Source organism: Drosophila obscura, unplaced genomic scaffold (genome assembly GCF_018151105.1).
Source record: "Drosophila obscura isolate BZ-5 IFL unplaced genomic scaffold, ASM1815110v1 contig_150, whole genome shotgun sequence".
NCBI lineage: Eukaryota > Metazoa > Arthropoda > Insecta > Diptera > Drosophilidae > Drosophila > Drosophila obscura.
In genome coordinates, this window is record NW_024542736.1 from 4207401 (window position 1) to 4226745 (window position 19345).

At 51.8% G+C, this 19345-nt stretch overlaps 4 protein-coding genes across 5 annotated transcripts; 2 read left to right on the forward strand and 2 right to left on the reverse strand.

Moving 5' to 3' along the window:
- The first annotated feature begins 1914 nt into the window (after positions 1 to 1914).
- Positions 1915 to 3133, forward strand: LOC111070635 (peroxiredoxin-2). The gene is made up of 4 exons (XM_022361319.2): positions 1915 to 2057; positions 2184 to 2247; positions 2323 to 2464; positions 2535 to 3133. The coding sequence occupies exons 1-4, from the start codon at positions 2025 to 2027 to the stop codon at positions 2995 to 2997; spliced, it is 702 nt and encodes a 233-aa protein (XP_022217011.1). The 5' UTR covers positions 1915 to 2024; the 3' UTR covers positions 2998 to 3133.
- Positions 3126 to 7914, reverse strand: LOC111070612 (splicing factor 1). 2 transcript variants are annotated; one of them, XM_022361287.2, is made up of 6 exons: positions 7595 to 7910; positions 6894 to 7528; positions 6689 to 6823; positions 5963 to 6038; positions 4641 to 4793; positions 3126 to 4558 (listed from the first exon to the last, which is right to left on the reverse strand). In XM_022361287.2, exons 1-6 carry the CDS (start codon positions 7759 to 7761, stop codon positions 3328 to 3330), a joined length of 2397 nt encoding a protein of 798 aa, XP_022216979.1. In that variant the 5' UTR covers positions 7762 to 7910; the 3' UTR covers positions 3126 to 3327. The 2 variants fall into 2 exon arrangements, with proteins under 2 accessions (XP_022216979.1, XP_022216987.1); XM_022361295.2 differs by lacking the exons at positions 3126 to 4558; positions 5963 to 6038 and having other exon boundaries at positions 4659 to 4793; positions 7595 to 7914.
- LOC111070629 (G-protein-signaling modulator 2) lies at positions 7859 to 10698 on the forward strand. The gene is given in 3 exon segments (XM_022361306.2): positions 7859 to 8482; positions 8484 to 9497; positions 9565 to 10698. Coding segments are annotated over 3 exon segments (1941 nt in total). The 5' UTR covers positions 7859 to 8245; the 3' UTR covers positions 10255 to 10698.
- Positions 10699 to 12095: 1397 nt separating this feature from the next.
- LOC111070603 lies at positions 12096 to 19345 on the reverse strand. The gene is made up of 5 exons (XM_041591728.1): positions 19158 to 19345; positions 15771 to 16843; positions 15242 to 15692; positions 13513 to 15165; positions 12096 to 13443 (listed from the first exon to the last, which is right to left on the reverse strand). The coding sequence occupies exons 1-5, from the start codon at positions 19264 to 19266 to the stop codon at positions 12113 to 12115; spliced, it is 4617 nt and encodes a 1538-aa protein (XP_041447662.1). The 5' UTR covers positions 19267 to 19345; the 3' UTR covers positions 12096 to 12112.

Below are 19345 nucleotides of genomic sequence, written 5' to 3' on the forward strand. Positions count from 1 at the left end.
AACCTGGCCGGGCAGACAAAGCGACGTGCAATTTTAATTGGTAAAAGTAGTCAAGCTGTCTGTCTGCAGTGCACTGCCGTGCCGTGCGCGTGGAATTCCTGGAAAATCGTGGACCGGACCAGGTCAGCACAATCACTCGGCCGGCAGTTGGACGGCCGTGGAGTTGTGCCCCACGGGATACACAATTTTCGGGGGCCCCAGGAAGCTGCACATAATTACTTAGCGTTTCCTTTTAACTCATACCCCAGCCAGAGCCCATCCAGAGGCCAGCCAGAGCCCAGTCAGAGCCCAGCCTCCCAGCACATAAACAAGTTAACGACCAAATGCGCCTGAATGGACGTGCGGAAGAACGGACAGGGATACAGGGCTGGGAGCCACTTGGAGCGCGTAATTTGCGCCAAATTACAGATGAAAAGCAGCCAAAATTGTAAAAGGCAGGCAAACGAGCAAGATGGGAAAAGCGAGTGATGCGGCAAATGGTGGAGGGTGGCAGAATGTAATTGCAAACATGGGAATTGACTAATTGCGGGAAAGTAAGAGCCCCACACTCCCCAGGAGGGGAGAGAGATGGATTCAGCTCATGATCAGGGACAGGGCGGGCAGCTGGTTTGGGTTTGGCAAAGGCAGGAGAAGAGAAAGGCCGCTGTGTGTGGGCATGGGCATGGGCATTTTTCCATCGAGATGTCAGATGTTTTGCCAACATTAGACCAAATATGCAAAAATATTTGCCATTTTTAGGTCTATGCTCGTACTCGTATGTGAGTATGCGAGGGTTATCGAATGCATATGTGCAGTTTGCCTATTCATTGTGTTTGAATGGGGATCATGGAACCCGGCGGCATCTGACAAGGCACAAAAGTATCAAGATCCTTCCTTCATTGTGCCCTGCCCGCAAACCAAAAGACAACAAAACCAGAGCAAATTCGGGCAGCATTATTTGGGTGCGCGTTGCGCTTTCCCTTTGTGCGCCTCCAGTGTGCGAGAGGACCAAGAACGAGGCTGATGCTGAGCCGCTTTTGGGCATTTAGTAGATTAACGAGCGGCGAACAAAACTACATGAGTGCAAATAGATGGACATGTAAGCAGCTCATTACCATTGTGCGACGTGTTCAGTGCGTGGTAAATATTTTGCTACACTTTCCTTTATATTTCCTTATTTCCACTCCTGACAATAGACAGTGGACAGCAAAGACAATATAGGGATACGTATAAAGGTCCTGTCCCCCCAAAAGAATGTTCAAATGTGCCGCACTTTTGCCCCAACATAAAATTATTTGTTTGCTGCAAATTTATTTGAAATATAAATGTTTCAGATGTGCCAATCGAAAGTTGGGTCTTTCCTGAAACTGCCATATATTTGGCATTAATTAAAATAAATAGGGTATATAAATGTGCGTATTCATAGCTGAACCCTGATGACCAGCAACAATGACGTAACATTTCAAACACACTTTACGTTTCATTCCGTACACACTTACGTTTTAAGCTTAAACATTTTCTGCTTAAACCTTATTTTCTTAACAATTAAATTAAAAATAGTTATTAAAAGGAATCAATCGCGTAGAAAATTGATTCATCTATCAAAGAAAATTATAAGCTAAGTGGTGAGAGTGTTATCTAGCTGGTAAAATTAAAGCGAATATCAAAACTAAGGAATATGATTTCCTATCATGGACGGACCCGGTTAGCCCATTGTCGACCAATGGGCACTTTAATTTACGCACATAACTATGTAGCTTGAAATATTTGATCGCAGTTTAGGTGAAGAATATCGTCGTCAATTTCTTTGACGTAAAAAAGAAGGATGGAATGTATCCATAAAACAGACTTTACAAACAGTGTTGTTTTCTGCGATTTAACCTGTTTGCTCACCTGTTTAAATATATGGGGGCTAAGTGGGTTAAAGTCATTTTTTTCCTCTGTTTCTGTCAGCTGTCAGCTGGTGCCGGTTAAAATAAATAAACCTTTACTAACTTAAAAAAAACCCAATTGAATTCCTTTAAGTGTGGATTGCAAACTATAAGATGTCTTTTATTGGACGCGCATTGCTTCGAAACGTAAGTTGAGCATAGAATGTACCATGAACTTGCAAAAACATGACCCTGCGATTACGTAATTGAATGAGCGCCCGGCGTCAATTTGGTCTCGAATAAATCGTACCAACTATTTATTATGCATTTCAGGTGCCATTGCTTGGCAAGAGTATTCTGGGCCAGCAGAAGCAGGCTGCCCGCCTCCTGCATCAGAGTGAGTACAGTACAATGTCCACAACATTAGTATTCCTTCTGTGCGTGACTGTGGAATTTTGTTTTCCCCCTTTAGCTGTTCCATTGTGCACCGTTCGCGTGCAGCAGCCAGCTCCCGACTTTAAGGGATTGGCCGTGCTGGGAAACAGCTTCCAGGAGGTCAAGCTGGAGGACTACAGAGGCAAATATCTGGTGCTTTTCTTTTACCCGTTGGATTTGTATGTACACAAAGATGGATTGTTGCTTATCAGCACGATGTAACCTTTGCATCTTCTCTTTGCCGCACAGCACATTTGTTTGCCCCACCGAAATCGTTGCATTTAGTGAACGCATCAAGGAGTTCCAGGACATCAACACTGAGGTACTGGGCGTGTCCGTCGACTCGCACTTCAGCCATCTCACCTGGTGCAATGTGGACCGCAAGAACGGAGGCGTGGGTCAGCTGACCTATCCGCTCCTCTCCGATCTGACCAAGAGCATCTCGGCCGACTACGATGTGTTGCTGGAGAAGGAGGGCATCTCGCTGCGCGGCACCTTCATCATCGATCCCAATGGCATTCTGCGTCAGTACTCGATCAACGATTTGCCCGTCGGCCGCTCTGTGGATGAGGTTCTGCGCCTGATCAAGGCCTTCCAGTTTGTGGAGCAGCACGGCGAGGTATGCCCGGCCAATTGGAATCCCAAGACAAACCCGGCCACCATCAAGCCCGATGTGGAAGAGTCGAAACAGTACTTCACTAAGCATGGTTAAGAATCGGCCTAATACAAGATATTTTCTACCTTAACATTCACCAAACACAAACAAGAAAGACTCCAATAATAAAGCAAAGGAACCAATCGAATTCACCCTTCGTTGGCTCGTTGAAATCTCCGATCTGGTAGTATAATAATTGCGTCCTTTATTGAAGCATCATAAAATACAAATTAGTTTTGTAGGCCTGTCTCGATTAGATTATGTTGTAAAGTAAGCAAAAAGTCAAAGGGGTGTATATTAATTGATTGCAGGGACAGTCGCATGTGGTCGAGGACTGTCGTCATTGGATGTACAATTCATCGGAAGCTAGAGCGCGGGGAGTGGTGGTCAAATGGATGGCGGCGGCGGTGGTGGCGGCTGTGACAAGCTCAAGGCTGGGGGAGGTGGGCCACAGGGCGGTGGTGGAGGCGGCGCATAGCCGCCACCCCAACCGCTGTAGCCACTGCCCCAAGGCGGCATGGGCGGTGCACTGGTGCCCGGTGGCGGCGGGATGAGCGGTGGCAATGTGCCTGGTATGGGTGGATTCATCGGCTCGGTGGCGGGTGGCGGTGGCTGCGGTGCACTCATCCACGGCATCAACGGTGGTGGCATTGGCGGCGTGGCCTGTGACCCTGGCGGGGCCGGCACATATGTGGACATTCCGTGATCCATGCCCATGCCAATGCCAAGGTCCATGCCCATAGTGTGCTGCTCCATGCCCCCCATGCCATGCTCCATTCCACCCATACCATGCTCCATTCCACCCATACCATGCTCCATTCCCATGCCATGCTCATGCGCCGCCGCTCCCCATCCGCCCAGATCGCGCTGGTGATCACGGGACGAGGAGCTAGGTGGTGACTGGATGGCCTGCATCTGCGAGGGCTTCTTGTCAAAGATGCTGTAGCTCGCGCGATGCAGTTGAGGAGCGGCCGGTGGCTCTGGCTTCGACGCAGCTGGCGGTGGACCCTCGCCCAGCTCGGCCATTAGACTCATGTACTCCTCATCAATCTTGGCCTGCGAGTCCTCACAGGCCATGCCCGGGGCGCCAGAACCAGGTCGCTTGTTGCGACAGTCCTTGGTCAAGTGTCCGGTGCCGCCGCAGGAGGTGCACACAATCGTGTTGGTTATTATTGGCTTGTCGGGACACTGCCAGGACTTGTGGTCCGTGGATCCGCACGTGCAGCGCAGTATGTCGTTCTCCCGCAACGTTCCATTGAGCTGGGCCAGCTCGCGGAGCTGCATGCGACGGAGATCGTTGTGGCCCTCCGGCACCTCAATGCCCTGACGTATAACATCCTTGATCTTGTCCACAGCCTTCCTCACCGCTTCCGGATTGGGAGCCGTAATGAACGCGTGCAGCGGCTCATCTTCTCCCGGCAACGGTTGGCCATCCTTGCGTCCCACTTTGCCCTCCTTCACCGATCCCTTGCCGCGTATAATGATCTTCGCACCCGTATCCTTCTCCATAGCCTTGAGCGTGTTGCCGCGCGGACCGATCAGCAGGCCCACGAAATTGATATCTGGATGCTGTTCCTGTGGTATCAACACCTTGTCGCTGACTCGGGTCACAGGCGGTCTAAAAATAAATTTTAAAAACAGATAGATATGTAGAAGCATAAAAGTAAAGTTGAATGGACGAGGACGAATCTGCTACTCACTTGTAATCCGCTGGCGGCTTGAATTCTGGATTCACGGCCTGCATCTTGACAATCAGCTGGTGACGCTGTTCCTCCAGCCGCTTTCTGTAGCGGAACTCACGTGTATTCAGGCGCTTGCCATCAGAACTGTATATGGGCTCCGGCGATGGAGATCTGTGGGTGAGCAGAGCAGAAGGAAGAGACTGTTCTGTTGAGACTGTACTGTTTCGACTATGCTGGAGGATTGATTCTTGGAGCTAGACTTAATGATCTTATTGTAATTATTACTACTAAGAGAAAATAACGTTTATCGTATATCGAATGTCGTATATATCATGTACATAGGTTGTGGCTGTAAGTTGCAAATCAGAATTCATTAATCAAGTGATGTTCATTAGCAAAGTTTTGATTAGCAGAAAGAGATTATTCGCTGGGGAATTGAGAAAAGAAGAATTTTGATTAATTCGTTCGATTCGGTTGCGGCCTGGCCTATTCGGATCGGATCGGTACAGATCGGTACGGATCTGTACTGGCTGGAGCTTGGAGAGCGCACCGCACCCCTCTGTAAAAGTTTCTCATGGATTTCTTTAGCAGAAATTCGAAATTCGCTTTGGTGGAAGAGAAAAAGAGTTGGAATTTATTATCAATGTTGAGTCTATTCCCGATTGTTTCCAGGCGCCTTTTTGCTTACGATTTACATTTGCTGCTGGGAATCGAATCAATCAGCCAATCAATCAATCAATCAATCAATCAATCAATCAACGATTTGATCGCTGTCTCCAAAATCGGAAAAGCCCTTGAAGAGTTTCAATTATTAACATTACACAAAACATTACATTTCAACAACGAAATTAACTACAAAGGCACAGACCACCAGCGTTCTTTTGGTTAGCCACCTCCAAGCAGCCCCACTCCTCTCATGAACCATCCGGATATACTCGTACATACTACATACATATTGCTTCACCCAAGGAGTTAAAGGATTTTAAGTTAAGTTCAACATTTAGCTAGGGTTCACACTGCTCTCCATTAATAGCTTCGAGTTGTTGGCTATACAATTGGGAGTGATCAAACCCCTTAAATTATAAGAAATTTCGAATGCTCGAGTACATGCTAAATAATGACTGTTAATAGATCTGAATATGTGAACACCTCCCAATGTATCGAAATGCTACCAAATGAAACCTGTACAAATCACGTTAAGATTAGATCCCGGCGTCGCATCCTTCCAGACAAGTAGAACTTCTGATCGGGGTGGTGGAGGGTGGAGAGTGTTGAATGTTCTTTGGCTTGCAAGTGGGAGGCATGGACAGAGAGATACAAAGAGATAACAGTGCTCAAACCTTTCTTCCGGATTCTGTGTGATGCCCAGATCGCCGGTGCGCAGCTTGCGGCTAATCTCCTCAATTTGGAATTGAACTGCAAGTAAAAGGCGTTAGAAAAGAAGGAAGAAAATCGAGTGCAACCTCGACATTAGTAAACGTCAAATGCTGGATTGTCTAGAGAAGAGGAAAGATATCGGTATTAAGTGGGGTGGGGGGAATAAGGTAGCTAGAGAGAGTGGCGTTTTATCGCATTTGTGTATCCGTTCCTAAACTAACTGAAAATGCTGTGAGCGGTTACAAGCAAATTAATTAATTAATTAATTGATTGAGTTTGATTTGGGTTTTAATTAATCTCTGCAAATATTAACTGCACATATACGAGTGTATATGTATTTATATGTATTCTAGCCGTTTTGGGAACACGTCGTTTCGTTTCGTATCATTTGTGTGTGGCACGCCGGAATCCCCTTCAAAAAGAGAACGAGAGATTATTATAGTTCGCTCAATGCAATTTTTGGTGGATTTTTTTTGCTTATTTAGGTTGTGGTTGTTTACGCTCTCTCTCGCCAGCTGCACGTCCCCGTCTGCACGTCTCTGATGCGTGGATTGCTCTCTATCGACGACTATTCTCTGTTTTCTGCTCCTCATCCTTAATTTGTGGTTGTCATTAGACTTATAAACTAATTGCAGTGCTTACGAGCTAACTTAGTTTCGAATGGAAAGCAGCATGAATGTTGGCATTACCTAAGTAGGCCTCCTGCTGAGCGGGGTCCAGCGTCGAGGGCAGAATGGTAGGCATTCCCGGTATGAAAGTCTTGTCGTTCTCAGTGCCGCCCCATCGGGACTTGCGCTTGCGCTTCCTTTCCGCTGCGCTGTCAACTGCAGGATTGAAAAGTTAAGCAAATTATTCAATTATTCAAGGGATGCTAAAAGGTTCATTTGCACTCACATGGATTGTCCAGGGCTCCATTGCTCATGGAATCATTGCTATTTTGATTGTTGAAGAACGAGGCGAATCCCTTGTTGCCGCCCGCGTTGCCCATTAGCTCCTGTAGCGTCTGCGAGAGATCGAATCGCGATTCGCGCGGCTCCTCCCGAATCGGGTCCAGCGAGTGCTGTGGCCGTTCAAACAACGAGGGTATACGCACCTCCAGATCACGGCTCACCGAGTTGCGATTGTTGGACGTGTCGAAGGGGTTCACATGGGCTCGTTCCCGACTGCCCCTCTCGCGACTGTTTCTCTGCTGATCCCTGCCGCCCCCACGATCGTTACGCCGCCGCTCATAGCTACGACTGCGTGACCGCCGCCGTTGATTCCGATTGAAGTCGTCGCGACCGCCACGGGAATTGCTGCGCCTGGATCGAGAGTCACGGTCCCGATCTCGCTTGCTTTCGCGCTCCCTGCTGCGGGAACGCTTCCGCCGCCTATTCGCCTCATCGTGATTTCGGGACCGGCTTCGATTCGTCTGGGAATCGCGCTCACGATCCCTGTCACGGTCCCGATCCCGATCTCTGTCGCGTACATCGCGGTCTCGGTCCCGACTATCCCGCCGGCGACTGTCTCGGTCCTTGCTGTCCCGGTCTCTGCAAGGAAACGTGTTAGTTACATAACGGCACAGCACAGCACGGCAGAATGGGGCCTACACTCACCTTCGCTTCTTGTCACGTTCCTTGTCCTTTTCTTTGTCGCGGCTGCGGTCTTTGGAACGTGAGCGCTCCTTATCAACGCCACGGCTGCTGCTGCCGCCATTGGCTGCTGCGGATGAAGCATCTCTGCCCGCCACAGCCAATAGTAAATCTGGCGGCGGTGTGCTCATTGTGTTTTAAAAACCGACACGTTCTAGGCTTGCTTTGCGCAATATACCCAAGTTTATACAATTTCGAGCACAATTTATATTCTAATTTACGAAATAAATATATTTTTTGCGGCGTTGCGTGAAAATTTAAGATGGCGACAGCGACCAGTGTGACCGTGGACTTACCGATAAAATATACCGCGTGATATTTACAGTTTTCTGGCTATCTGGCATCCCTGAATGGGCAAACACGACTTTTATACAGTCTGCCATTTTAAGACTTGGCCACACTAAAAAGTGAATCAGAATGAAATTAAAGAAATAATTGCACAAAACGGTACAAAAGACATTAATTATAGCAATTTAGGCTTTGAATATTGGGCCCAAACTCTCTCCGCTTGTGTCAGGTGCCCGTTAAAGACCTGCAGCCAACGTGTGTGCTACGGGAAAGCAAGTGCAAAGTGGACAACTCCCTAATTTTGATAGCATCGCATCACACAGAGACATGTCCTCGCTGTCCGCGTCCGCGGAAAACGTATCCACGCTTGGGATCAGCGGTGGCCACGACTCCAACTCGCATCTCGGCTCGGATGGGGGCTCCAGCATGTGCCTGGAGCTGGCCCTGGAGGGGGAGCGCCTCTGCAAGGCGGGCGACTGTCGGGCAGGCGTGGCCTTCTTCCAGGCCGCCATTCAGGCGGGCACCGAGGATCTGCGCACCCTATCCGCCATCTACTCGCAGCTGGGGCAACGCTTACTTCTACCTGGGTGACTACTCCAAGGCCATGCAGTACCACAAGCACGACTTGACGCTGGCCAAGTCCATGAACGACAAGCTGGGCGAGGCCAAGTCCTCCGGAAATCTCGGCAACACTCTGAAGGTGATGGGACGCTTCGATGAAGCGGCCATCTGCTGTGATCGACACCTGACCCTCGCCCGCCAGCTGGGCGACCGACTCTCCGAGGGAAGGGCCCTCTACAATCTGGGCAATGTCTATCACGCCAAGGGCAAGCACATGGGCCAGCGGAATCCTGGCAAGTTCGGCGAGGATGTGAAGGAGGCCCTGGCCAAGGCCGTGGAGTTCTACCAGGAGAACCTCAAGCTAATGCGCGATCTGGGGGATCGCGGTGCCCAGGGCAGGGCGTGCGGTAATCTGGGGAACACGTACTACCTCCTGGGCGACTTCCAGGCGGCCATCGAGCATCACCAGGAGCGGCTGCGCATCGCCAGGGAGTTTGGCGATCGGGCGGCCGAGCGCAGGGCCAACAGCAACCTGGGAAACTCTCACATCTTCCTCGGGCAATTCGAGGACGCCGCCGAGCACTATCGTCGCACCCTGGCCCTGGCCGTGGAGCTGGGCGAGCGCGAGGTGGAGGCCCAGTCGTGCTACAGCCTCGGGAACACGTACACCCTGCTGCACGAATTCAACACAGCCGTGGAGTTCCACAATCGACATCTGGCCATTGCCCAGGAGCTGGGCGATCGCATTGGCGAGGCCCGTGCCTGCTGGTCCCTGGGCAATGCCCACTCCGCCATGGGCAACAATGAGCGATCGTTGCAGTATGCCGAATCGCATCTACAGTTGGCCAAAGAGCTGCACGATCCCGTGGGCGAGAGCACGGCTCGTGTGAATATCTCCGATTTGCGCAAGCTTCTGGGCCTGCCAGAAACCGAGCGGAGTCCCACAGAGGAGGAGCGTTCGAGTGCCTCGGATCACTCACATCAGTCGGACGGATCAGAGAACTCGCAGGGCAGAATGGTGAGTGGCAAAAAGGAAGATGTTCAGCTTACCCTTACACTAAACACGATTTAATCTCTGTTTTTAGATACGCGTACGTCGCCAGAGCATGGAGCAATTGGATCTGATCAAAATCACGCCGGATGGCAAGCGGCTGCAGGAGGAGAAGCACAGGGCGGCGTCTGCTGCCAACAAGAATACAAAGGCCAAAGACGATGACTTCTTCGAGATGTTATCGCGATCGCAGTCAAAGCGCATGGACGACCAGCGCTGCTCGATCAAGATCAATCCGAATGGTCCGTCAGTGGCTGGAGCCGTCACAGGAGGAGCCACACGCAAGCCGCTGGTGCAGCAGAACTCTCTGTTTGTGGACCCCACGAATCTGCCTGGCCTGAAGTCGCCGTCGTCGGGCAATGCTAGTGCCATGGCCCATGCACCGCTGACCAGGAGTGCCACCACCACGGCGCAGCCGGATGAGGCTTTCCTCGACATGCTCATGCGCTGCCAGGGCTCGCGACTGGAGGAGCAGCGCTCGGAATTGCCGCGTCCAAACGTGACAATGGATGCGGAGGCCCCGCAGCAGCAGGCGCCCGAGGCACAGGCCGGACGTGGGGCCACGGTGCCCGACGAGGACTTCTTCTCGCTCATCATGAAGGTGCAGAGCGGACGCATGGAGGATCAGCGGGCGTCGATACCGTTCGGCGGCTTCCGGAATGCGAACAACAACCAAAACAACAATCGGAACAACAATGGAGCAGCCGGCGGTGCTGCCAAGTAAATGCAGTGGAGATAATGTCCAAAAAAAAGTCCAAAATCCAAAAACTCAATCCTATCAGTCCATTCCTTGCAGCATCAGCAGCAGCGGCAGCAGCTCCATCTGATTCCGGATTACTGACTCCTGATTCATTTGTTATACGTAACATTTTACATTTTACGGCCATTTCTGCGTCATTTTTGGGGCAATGATTTAGGGCCGTGCTAACCCTTTTTGTTCTTTTATAAGATTTATACACATAAAAAAAGAAAACAAAAACCATTTATTTATGAAGAATAGCGACTAACAAAAGTAACCAAATATTAGAGAGACAAAATGAGAGCAAACTTCCGGGCAACTTTCGGCCCCCCCATCCACCCGTTCATCATCCATCACTCAATCATTCGATCATTAGATTCATGCAAAGTTTAGCGTTGATATTGCACACAATATACAATACAATACGATACTACAATACAATACACGAGTTTAAAGATATTAAAAATGTTTCAATTGCATGCAAAAAAGAAAAACAAAAAAACAAAACACTTTATAGCTTAAGCCGATTCCCGATTTGCTCAAAATATTACATTACACTTTCTAACATTTCAAGCCTAACTCTTAAGTTTTACTATTTACTATTTAATTAATCAAAACGATATACACATATAAGCAATGCATTTTTCTAAAAACAAAAACAAAAACAACAAAAACCACAAAACTAATCAAAAGAACGTTCCAATTGTAACCCCATGAGTATTGCATTTTTCTATACGCGAGGAGAAGCTCTTACAATTTTTTTTTACAATATTAAAAAGAAAACAAAATTCAGAAGAGAGAGAATAAGAGCTGTTCAGGTTTCTCTTTATGGCCTGACGCTTGTGGTTTAGCATATAGCTACGATATTGATATATATATAATATACACATACTACACACATATACGACATACATATGAAGAACATATTAAATATATAGTACTCCACACACACACATACACAAAAAATTATACAAATGCAAAATGCATAACTGAGTTCGAACTGCACGTGAAATGAAGCCAAAATTGAATTGAATATTGATTAAAGTTGTACGTTTGTTTCATCAAGCTAAGCCCCGTAAGGATAACGATCATCGATCACTGATCATTATACGATTATACAAATACGAGTACAGCGCAATGTGCGCCCAATGTGTATTATTAAACATTAAAATCAAAAATTGTTTGCTGACAAAAAATGAAGGTTTACTTTTTGAAGTGTTATAAGAGAATGCGATGTACCATCGATTATAGTGTGTACCACACTCTCCTTTATTATCTCTAATTTTCCTTATTAATTATAAGCATGGAAAGGTTATAATTATTTTAATTGCTTATATGGTTATCCAACTGCGAGTACCTTCCCATAAATTTCTGAGCATTATTTGTTTTGAAGATATATTTCCATGGGCTACCTATTTAATTTTGAAGAAAACATCATACGAGTAATGGAGTTACTTCACGACTGTTGCTGTCTCTTTTATGGGCTAAAAAAGCATAGCTATAGGTAGCATTCGATTGAGCTGCATTATCTTGAATCCATCACACAGTGAACACAAAAAGATGCTTCGATTTTAAAGCTTTATTCATAAATTAATCGTCTTAGGGTGCTAGAACATATTCGATAAGTAAGCGATAGTCGGGGGCTCGGCTCCCCGTTTGGCTTAGTCGCGGGGCAGAGCGAACGAATCTCCCGTGTCGTGGGCATGCTCGATGCTAGCCCTGCCTAAAGGTAAATCCTAAGCTCTGCTCTGTGTTATTTTTATATACAAATTTATTTAGATATATAGATCTAGATGTAGATGTAGCTTAACAACCAACAAGCGTGCCTGCGTGTCTGTCTGCCCTACGCCTTGGCCCCCTTAATACTATCCATGCCATGGGGCTCCATGCCGCTGGCCGCCAGCACGAATATGGGCGCCGAATAGTCGACGGCCTTGTCGCCATGCGGATAGGAGGAGTGCATCGTTTTGCTGCTCCTGCCACGCTTCAGCATCACATAGACGACGAACACGCTGACCAGGAACGCGGAGCTGGTGGCCATGATGAACAGCACCAGCTGGATGGACTCGTCCTGGGCGGTGGCTGCCTGGGCCACGGCCGGCACAGCACTGCGGTGCACAAAGTGCGAACGCGTCAGATCCGGCCGGAAGTGACCCCCGGCCAAGTGGAACTCTCCCGCTGTGATGGCCGATTCGATGGCAAAGGCCAGATCCACCTTGGAGTCGTTGTGCAGCTCGAAGCGCACGATCGCCGAGCCGTCAAAGTTCTCCTGGACGCGCAGATTCTCCACGGCCTCGCCCAGCAGCTGCTGCAGCTCCATGCGAATGGTGTCGTAGGCATTCCTCACGCTCCGCCCACTGCTGTTGGTCATGTGCAGCTCAATGGCCACCGCCTCGATGGGCACGTGGCTGCACCGCCGATCGCCCGCTCCAAACACATGGGTGGCCTGCAGCTGATTGCCGGCCGCATCGACGCACCAGCAGCTCCGGCCGTTGCACTGCAGCGGCCGGAAGGCTCCGGCCTCGTCACAGCTCACGGGAAAGGTGGCCGTCTGGGCCAGGGCCCGGCAGCGGGTGGTCTTCAGCTGCATGGGCTTCAGCGCGGGCTGCTCCACGGACAGCTGCGAGTCGAGCAGGGAGTTGGCCAGCTCCAGGACCCGTTCGGTGACACTGGACTCGGCCGCACTGGCCGTCGCTGGCGGCAGTATCCTGGCCTCCAGCTCATCAAAGTCCAGATCCTCGCTGGCCACATCATTCAGCTGGGTTAGCTGTCCAATGAGCTGCTCCATGAGCGGATCGCCCATGTCGAAGTTCTTGCGATTGCGGGCCTGGCGACTGTTGCAGACGGGCTCGATCTCGCGGGTGAGCGTGCCCTTCAGTGGGGCGCCCTTCTTGTCCGCGCACCAGCAGACGCCATACGGACTGGCAGCAGCAGCTGTTTGCTGCTCCTGCTGCTGCTCCTCTGCCGCAAACGCGCGACTCACGATCTCCGTTTGGGGGACAGGCCTGAGGGCCGATAACTGTGGCTGTGGCTGTGGCTGCTTGCCCAAACACTGGACGGGACTCCAGTGGCCGGTGATGGGATCACAACGGGGCTGGAACCACACCGAGGAGTGGCCAGTGCGCTGGGCAGCCAGGCTGTTCTTCAGCTTCAAGCGTTCGCATTGGGTTAGAACTGCAAAAGGAGAGAGAGAAAGGATGAGAATGAGGAAGCCAATGGGATTAGCCTTGATAGATGCCTCACCTGGACACACGGAGTTGCAGGCGAGTTCATTGTGGAAGAGATTCTTCGTCTGGCAGGCAGCCGCATCCGCATCGATGGCTACGGCGACGCATTTGTTGAGCTTGGGACTGAACCTGTGGCGAGTGCTGTTCCTCGCGGAACTGCCGCTGGCCAGGCACGCACTGTCCATCGATTCGAAGCAGACGTCGCGCGTCTTGGAGCAGCAGACGCCGCGATTGCTGACGGGATTCAGCTGGCACGAGTGGGTGGTGGGGCAGGCCTCGTGCTCGTTGTGGGGCCCGCAGCTCACGTCCAGGTCGCCCTGCTGCAGCGGACTGCCCTCGGGACAGACGGAGGAGCGGCGCGGCACACAGATGGGCATCTTGGGGCAGGGACTGTCCACGCACTCGACGCTGATCAGCTGGCACTCCTCGTCGCTGGCGCAGCTCACCTCGTCGCAGAAGCTGCGGCACTGGCACGTGGCACAGCCCGCGGCATCCATCTGGTAGCCACTCTCGCACTGCAGGCTGCACGTGGCCGCGCTCAGCGGGGCACAGGCGCGGCTGGAGTTCACCTGGCAGGCAGGTGTGGCGGGCGACTTGACTCTGGTGCCGGGCATAATCCCACCCTGCTCATCCACGCACCAGCAGTGGCCGTCGGGGGAGCACTGCACCTGCTCCCACATGCCGCTCTTCAGGTCGCACTGTGCCACGGACATCTGGCGGGCGGGTATGCCCAGCTCGGCGCTCTGGTGCAGCTGGATGCCCTGCAGGTGCTGGCAGGCGGTCTTCAGCTGCGGCTCCACGCACTGCGTGCCACAGCCGTTGGAGCAGCAGCGCAGCGATCCGTCGCAGTGGGCGTCCGTGCGGCACTCATACGCACACGTATTGGCGTCCAGGTTGTCGGGTCCCGGCGGCACCAGATACGGACACTGACCGGGCTTCCGGGGCAGACAGGCCGGCACCGGAGGACAGTACTCGCCCTCGCAGCTGACGTCCACGATGCGGCACTCCTTGCCACGGCCGCAGCTGACATTCTCGCACGGGTCGCGGCACTGGCAGGCGGGGCAGCGTGTGTCCGCGTCCAGGGCGAACCCGTACTCGCAGCCCATGCGGCAGGTGAGGTCCAAGCAGTCGAGTTCCTCGCGCAGCTGCTGGCAGCTGGCGTCGCTCACATTGAATCCGCGCGAGCGCGGTATTTCCGTGCCGAAGCTGTCCACGCACCAGCACTGCTCCACCTCCATTTCGACGAGATCCGCCTCGGACTCCAGCGGTCGCTTGGCGGCCGAGGCCACCTTCTTGAACTCCGTTTCGAACAGCTGGCCGAGTCCCTGCTGCCGCTCGGCGCCCACATCGATGACCTTGGCGCTGCGGCCCATCACGGCGGCCGCCGCCTGCACCTTGAGGGCGCTGTCATCCACGCGGTACAGCTTCAGGCGCTCGGCATCGCGACGCGTACGCTTGGGCGCTTGGGCCAGCAGCATTCGCATGCGCCTGATGGTGTTCTCCTCGAGAATCCTCCGCTGCTCGGCCCTGGTCACACGGATCGTGCGCAGCTGGCACTGGCGTCCGCTGTAGTCGCCGTCGTCGGTGCAGCGGGGCGCGGGAACAGCCAGCTGCATGCCCTCCTCGGTGCCCTCCATGCGCTCCGAGAAGTCCCTCAGATACTCGCACACTGCAAGTAAGGAAAGGGACATGGGATGAGATGCCTTCGCTTTGGGGGATTGGCTGGGATTGGCTGTGGCACTTACTGCTCTGCTGACGCGCTCCTGCTGCGCCCTCTGGGGCTGTGGTCTGCTCCGGCAGCGGACAGCAGACGCTCTCCGTCTCCCGATGGAGCTTCGTGCACTTGTACTCCGCCGGACACATGATGCGGTTGCTCATGGCGCGGCCCTGCTTCGTCAGCGCCTCGGGCTCCGGCTCAAAGAAGGCCGTCGGCTGGAAGCTGCGTCCCTGACGCTGCTCCTCCTCCTCCTCGAAGCAGTACATCACCTCGCCGGTGGCCGCGTCCGACAGCGGAGTGCCCACATCACAGGGATTGGAGTAGGCCAGATCGGGCTTGCACACGGGCCACGAGGCGCACAGGGAGGAGCCGGACTCGCACAGCGGATCGGTGGCCACCTCGCAGTGGGAGCCCATCGAGCACTTGAAGCCCTCGCACGGCTCGGAGCACTCGCACGTGGGACAGCCATTGTGATCGTTCTACGGGAGAGGGAGAGGCAGAAGGAGAAGGGCTGTCAGGAAGAGATTCCATGGCAGAGGAGCGAATCCCGCACTCACCTTGAATCCGTACTCGCAGACAGCCGCACAGATGTTGGTGTCGCACTGCTCCATCTGGAAGCTGCGCGCGTAGGATCTGCTGATCATGTTCTCCCAGCCATCGCAATTCACATTCATGGCCGCGCCCATGGTCTCCTTGATCTTGTGTCCGGTGCGCGGGTCCACGCACCAGCAGACAAGGCCGTTCCGCGAGCACTGCCTGGGGGCGAACTGTCCGCCGGGCCCATTGCAATCGGGCACGTAGCCACGTCCCTCGCGCTCATTGATCGACAGGATGTCGGCGAGTGCCTTGGCCTGGTGGCAGCCGGTGACATTGCCGGGCTGCTGGCAATTGAATTGGCATCCCTTGCTGAAGCAGCACTTCTCCAGGTTGCGGCACTCCAGATCGTGGCTGCACGGCGATCCACACATGTAGCCGGTCCGTTCCGTGTACTTCGTTTGGTCCGCGGCCGGACAGATGCCCGGCTTCTGGAAGGTCAGGGCACTGGGACAGCAGACGCCGTAGTCGTTGCCCGACTCCACCATGCACTGGTAGAGCGGTGGACACTGGGGCTTGCCCGCGTCCACGCCACACAGGAAGGGCCTCACGCTGTCATCGATGGAGAGGGGCAGACCGGCGGGACAATAGTTGGCCAGGGAGCGGGCCTTCTTGCACGTGGGCAGCGGCGGACAGGGCTCGGATTTGCATTGCACTTCCTGCAGCTGACACGACTGTCCGTTGGGGCAGTCCAGACCATCGCACGGATCCCGGCAACGGCACACGGAGCAGCCCGTCTCCAGGTCCCTGGCGAAGCCCGAGGGACAGAACATGCGACAGGCGGAGGCCGTGCAGTTCTCCGGCTCAGCACAGCGGACACCCGCCCTCGTCTCGTTGCGGCTGCCGGGCAACTCCACGCCGTACTCGTCGATGCACCAGCAATCCTCGCCAGCCCGCTCATTGCTGCACTGAATCGCATCGAAGTCTCCGTTCTTCTGGCAGCGTGGAATGCGCACGGAGGCCGCCCCCTCCGGCTGCAGCGCCTTGGCGCGTCGCGTCTCTGATCGTCTCAGATGCTGGCAGGCCGTAAGATTCGCTGTGGAAAACCGAAGAAGAAGAAAAAGAAGAAGAAATGGAGAAGGGTTTCTTGACATACTTTCGTGTTATTCAACTGCCGAATTCGAATTCGAATTCGAGTCCCAAACCCCCGCCGAGTCACGACAATTTCACTTTTTATTTCTTTGCGTGACGCGTGCGCGAAATCACTCGAGAAAATACAACAACAAAACCTCAAAGAAATCATAAAAAAACTGAAAAATTGAAATTAATTATACAAAATGGAATTGCCCGACGGCGGGGCATTGCTCAAATTGTTGCTATTTCTGATACCCCGCCGAGAGGGTGGGTATACGCGTATCAGGCGAGTGGCCAGGGGAATAAATTGGTAGCAAAAGAATCTCCACAAATTGCTGTCTTACATATAATTAATAATTATTTAAATAACTTGATCCGATTTGATATCTAAGGCGGGATAATCAGATACAGCTGACATAGGATTTGTGAGAGAAACGTGTCTGATATTTATTATTATATGGCTGCCTGGGCATCTAGGGTATCAAAAGCTTCGCCACGCAAAGTTTTGCCTTCCTTTCTTGTTTGGCTGTTTTAATTGTTGCATTTGTAGTTTCATTTTTGTGGCTCGTCTCAGGGCCAGAAGCGACCGAGCTACACGTTTAGTATGCGAGCAGCGAGGTGAAGAGAGCCGCGAATAGCGAAAGGGAGGGAGGGAGGTCAGAGGAGAGCTCAGCGGAGGACAGGTTGATCGCCTGTGTCCACGAGGCGTATAAGCAATTCGCTTCAAATGGCATTCGGATTTGGTTGTTTGGATGCTATGAGCATTCTGCACCATACGAGGCAGGCAGGCAGGCAGGCAGCAGCCATTGTCTCTCTGGTCTCTGCCCAGTGAGCGATTACGCAATTAAAGTGGGTATTATCCACCCCCACTGGCCCCTCCATGCAACACTGCCTTTGGGGGTTGCGACAGAGACCAGACCCATTTATGTTGCGTCAATGGGACGGACGCTCGTTGGTTGCCTGCTCCGGTCTGGTCACTTCCTATGCACTTTCGATACAAAATTACATTTGAATGCGTCTTATGCAATTGTGGAAGGGGCATAGGGGCTTCCTTTACTTTAACTATATATTTAGTTATTTAAGAGTACTTGGGTACATTTGCCATAAGCTCTTCTTTGTCGCTCAGCTTTAAAGAGATTTATTTGCCCATTCCACGAATATGTGCAGAAAGCACTTATGGGGCACATCTCTGTGAGAAATCTGAGGGCATTACTCGTACATATGTTTAAGGCCTACAACCCAAACTGGGCCTCTGCGGTAATTTCTGTTTAATCAGAGATTTCTTTTCATTATTCGAAGCGAAGCTCACATCCGCCTTGGACCAGCCATCTTCCGAAAGTCGCATCACTTTTTTGTGTGTTGTTGGCCTTCTTTTTTCTTTTCAGGAAATTTCGCTAGAAATTGAATGAAAGTTTTTTCATTTCTTATGTTTTTTTTTTTTGGCAGCGCCTTTCGGACCCATGTCCGGCCATCAATTTGTAGTCAAAAAAAAAAAAACAAAAAAAACTAAAATGAAAATGCTTTAGATGAATGAAAAGCAACAAAACAAAAGCCAATGGCAATTAAAGCTGCCGTTCTGTCTGCGAGGAATATAATCAAAGCGTAGAAACAACGGTCTCCAAAGAGCGGCAGAGCTGGAGTCATTTATTCTCACCATTAAGCCAGAAATCAAGTTTGTCGCTTGAGTCTTTCGTTGGGTTTCCGTTTGGCAGAAAAAACAAGAACCAAAACAGACAGACAGACAGAAGCGTAACGAAAACGAAATTAAAGCCACAAAAAAGACTGGCACTCATGTGGTGGAGCGCCCTGTACTCATAGCTCCAATTCATGGGAGTTTGTGGCTGTCTGCGGAGTGGTCTGGGCACTGGATCTGGCGTCTGTGGTCTGTGGGCCCTAGCCTGACCGACTGACACACTGTGCAGCAGCTGCGGCTGCTGCTGTTGGAACTGGAAGAACTCGAGTTTCTTTTGGCTTTGTTTCCCTTTTGCTCTAGCCCCAGAGTCTTAACGGTTTTTGGCGCACTCGCAAGCTGTGGACCTGCGCTCTAAGCACTTTTTAATGATGCCATGGCGTGCTATATTTAGCACCTACTTTCAAGCCAGAGTTCTGCACACACACACCCTGCCTCTGAGTGTGTGCTAATGATGCATCTGCAACTGCAAAAAAAGAGTTCAATGACTGCGGACAGAACAGATCTGGCCCCAAAATATAAGTCGTTGACTCCACCAAAAGAATCCCCCTGGAGAGAGAGAGAGAGAGAGAGAGAGAGTACTCACCATTTGTTCGCTTGGCTGCTGCGGGGGTGACGGGCAGTAGGACCAAAAGCGTTGCAAGCAGCAGGCAGCAGGAGAAGAGTTTCAGCCAACGTTGATCATAGTGCGCCATATTCAGGCATCCACAACAACAACCAACAAAAGTTGCCAAAAAAAAAAATGCAACAGATTTCCTGTTTTCGGAGTGTGTG